Source organism: Etheostoma spectabile, chromosome 16 (assembly GCF_008692095.1).
Source record: "Etheostoma spectabile isolate EspeVRDwgs_2016 chromosome 16, UIUC_Espe_1.0, whole genome shotgun sequence".
NCBI classification, from domain to species: domain Eukaryota; kingdom Metazoa; phylum Chordata; class Actinopteri; order Perciformes; family Percidae; genus Etheostoma; species Etheostoma spectabile.
In genome coordinates this window covers 23,974,700-23,975,564 of record NC_045748.1, presented here as the reverse complement: position 1 = coordinate 23,975,564, position 865 = coordinate 23,974,700, and the positions used below count along the sequence as shown (strand labels likewise).

The following is an 865-nucleotide window of genomic DNA, read 5'->3' as shown; positions in this document are numbered from 1 at the left end:
CTTTTGGAGATTATGGTCAACTAGTGCTAGTGCTAGCATGCTGCAGTTAGCCACCTCGTCTTGGCTAGGGATGTAGAAAGCCGTGCAGATTTTGAACAGCTCACCCGGAAACCGTAACTCACGCAAAACAGCTTGGATAGTTGTTTTTTTGTACGTTTTGTATGCGTGTGGAAGCACCAGAAACACAAAATAACACGCCAAATCCCAGAATAAGTGATTTGTTTCATAATATGGATACTTTAAACTAAACTAAACATAATTCATAGTACCAGTAGTAATATGTTAAGTAATGCCTAAAAGCTGATATGGAGTTGCATTTGTACGTCACTGTCAAATAAAAAAAAAAATTGCACTTGTGGTGAATTAAAATGAAGTCAAAATGGACTGCACACAGATCCTGTTCATGTTTTGAAGCTCCTCAATGTGTGTGTGTATTTATCTTCTCAGGTCATGAAGCTGCGTTTGCTGCGTTCCTCTGCTGCCTCTGCAAGGTTGGAGCTCTCAGGGTAGATGATCAGCTGGCTATCGTTTTTCAGGTTTTTAACAAGTGAGCTGGTACGGCTGTGGTCTGCTTCAAACCTCGTAGTTTTTAAGTGTGCTGTTGATGTACACTGTTCACAAAAAAGACTACTTCCTGTCTCTGAGTCTATCTGAAAGAATACAATGGCTGGCACTAGAGCCCGACCGATATATTGGCGGGCCAATATTATCTTTTTTTTTTTTTTATATATATTCATTCTTCAGGATCATTTATAATGACAAATAACCCAACCCTCATGTTGTCCTCGGGGCCCATTTTCCTATATCAGTGTTCTTTTTAACTACCCAATTGTTATTATCCAATATAACATGATTGATTCCACAC

General features: G+C 39.2%; 1 protein-coding gene across 1 annotated transcript in view; it reads left to right on the top strand.

The window, feature by feature from the left end:
• The window catches only part of ptpa (protein phosphatase 2 phosphatase activator), a 31,937-nt gene that overhangs the window by 9,335 nt on the left and 21,737 nt on the right, over window positions 1–865 (top strand). The window contains exon 6 of the mRNA XM_032539267.1: window positions 448–547. Coding sequence (XP_032395158.1) covers window positions 448–547 — 100 coding nt within the window. The remainder of the gene's footprint in view (window positions 1–447; window positions 548–865) is intronic.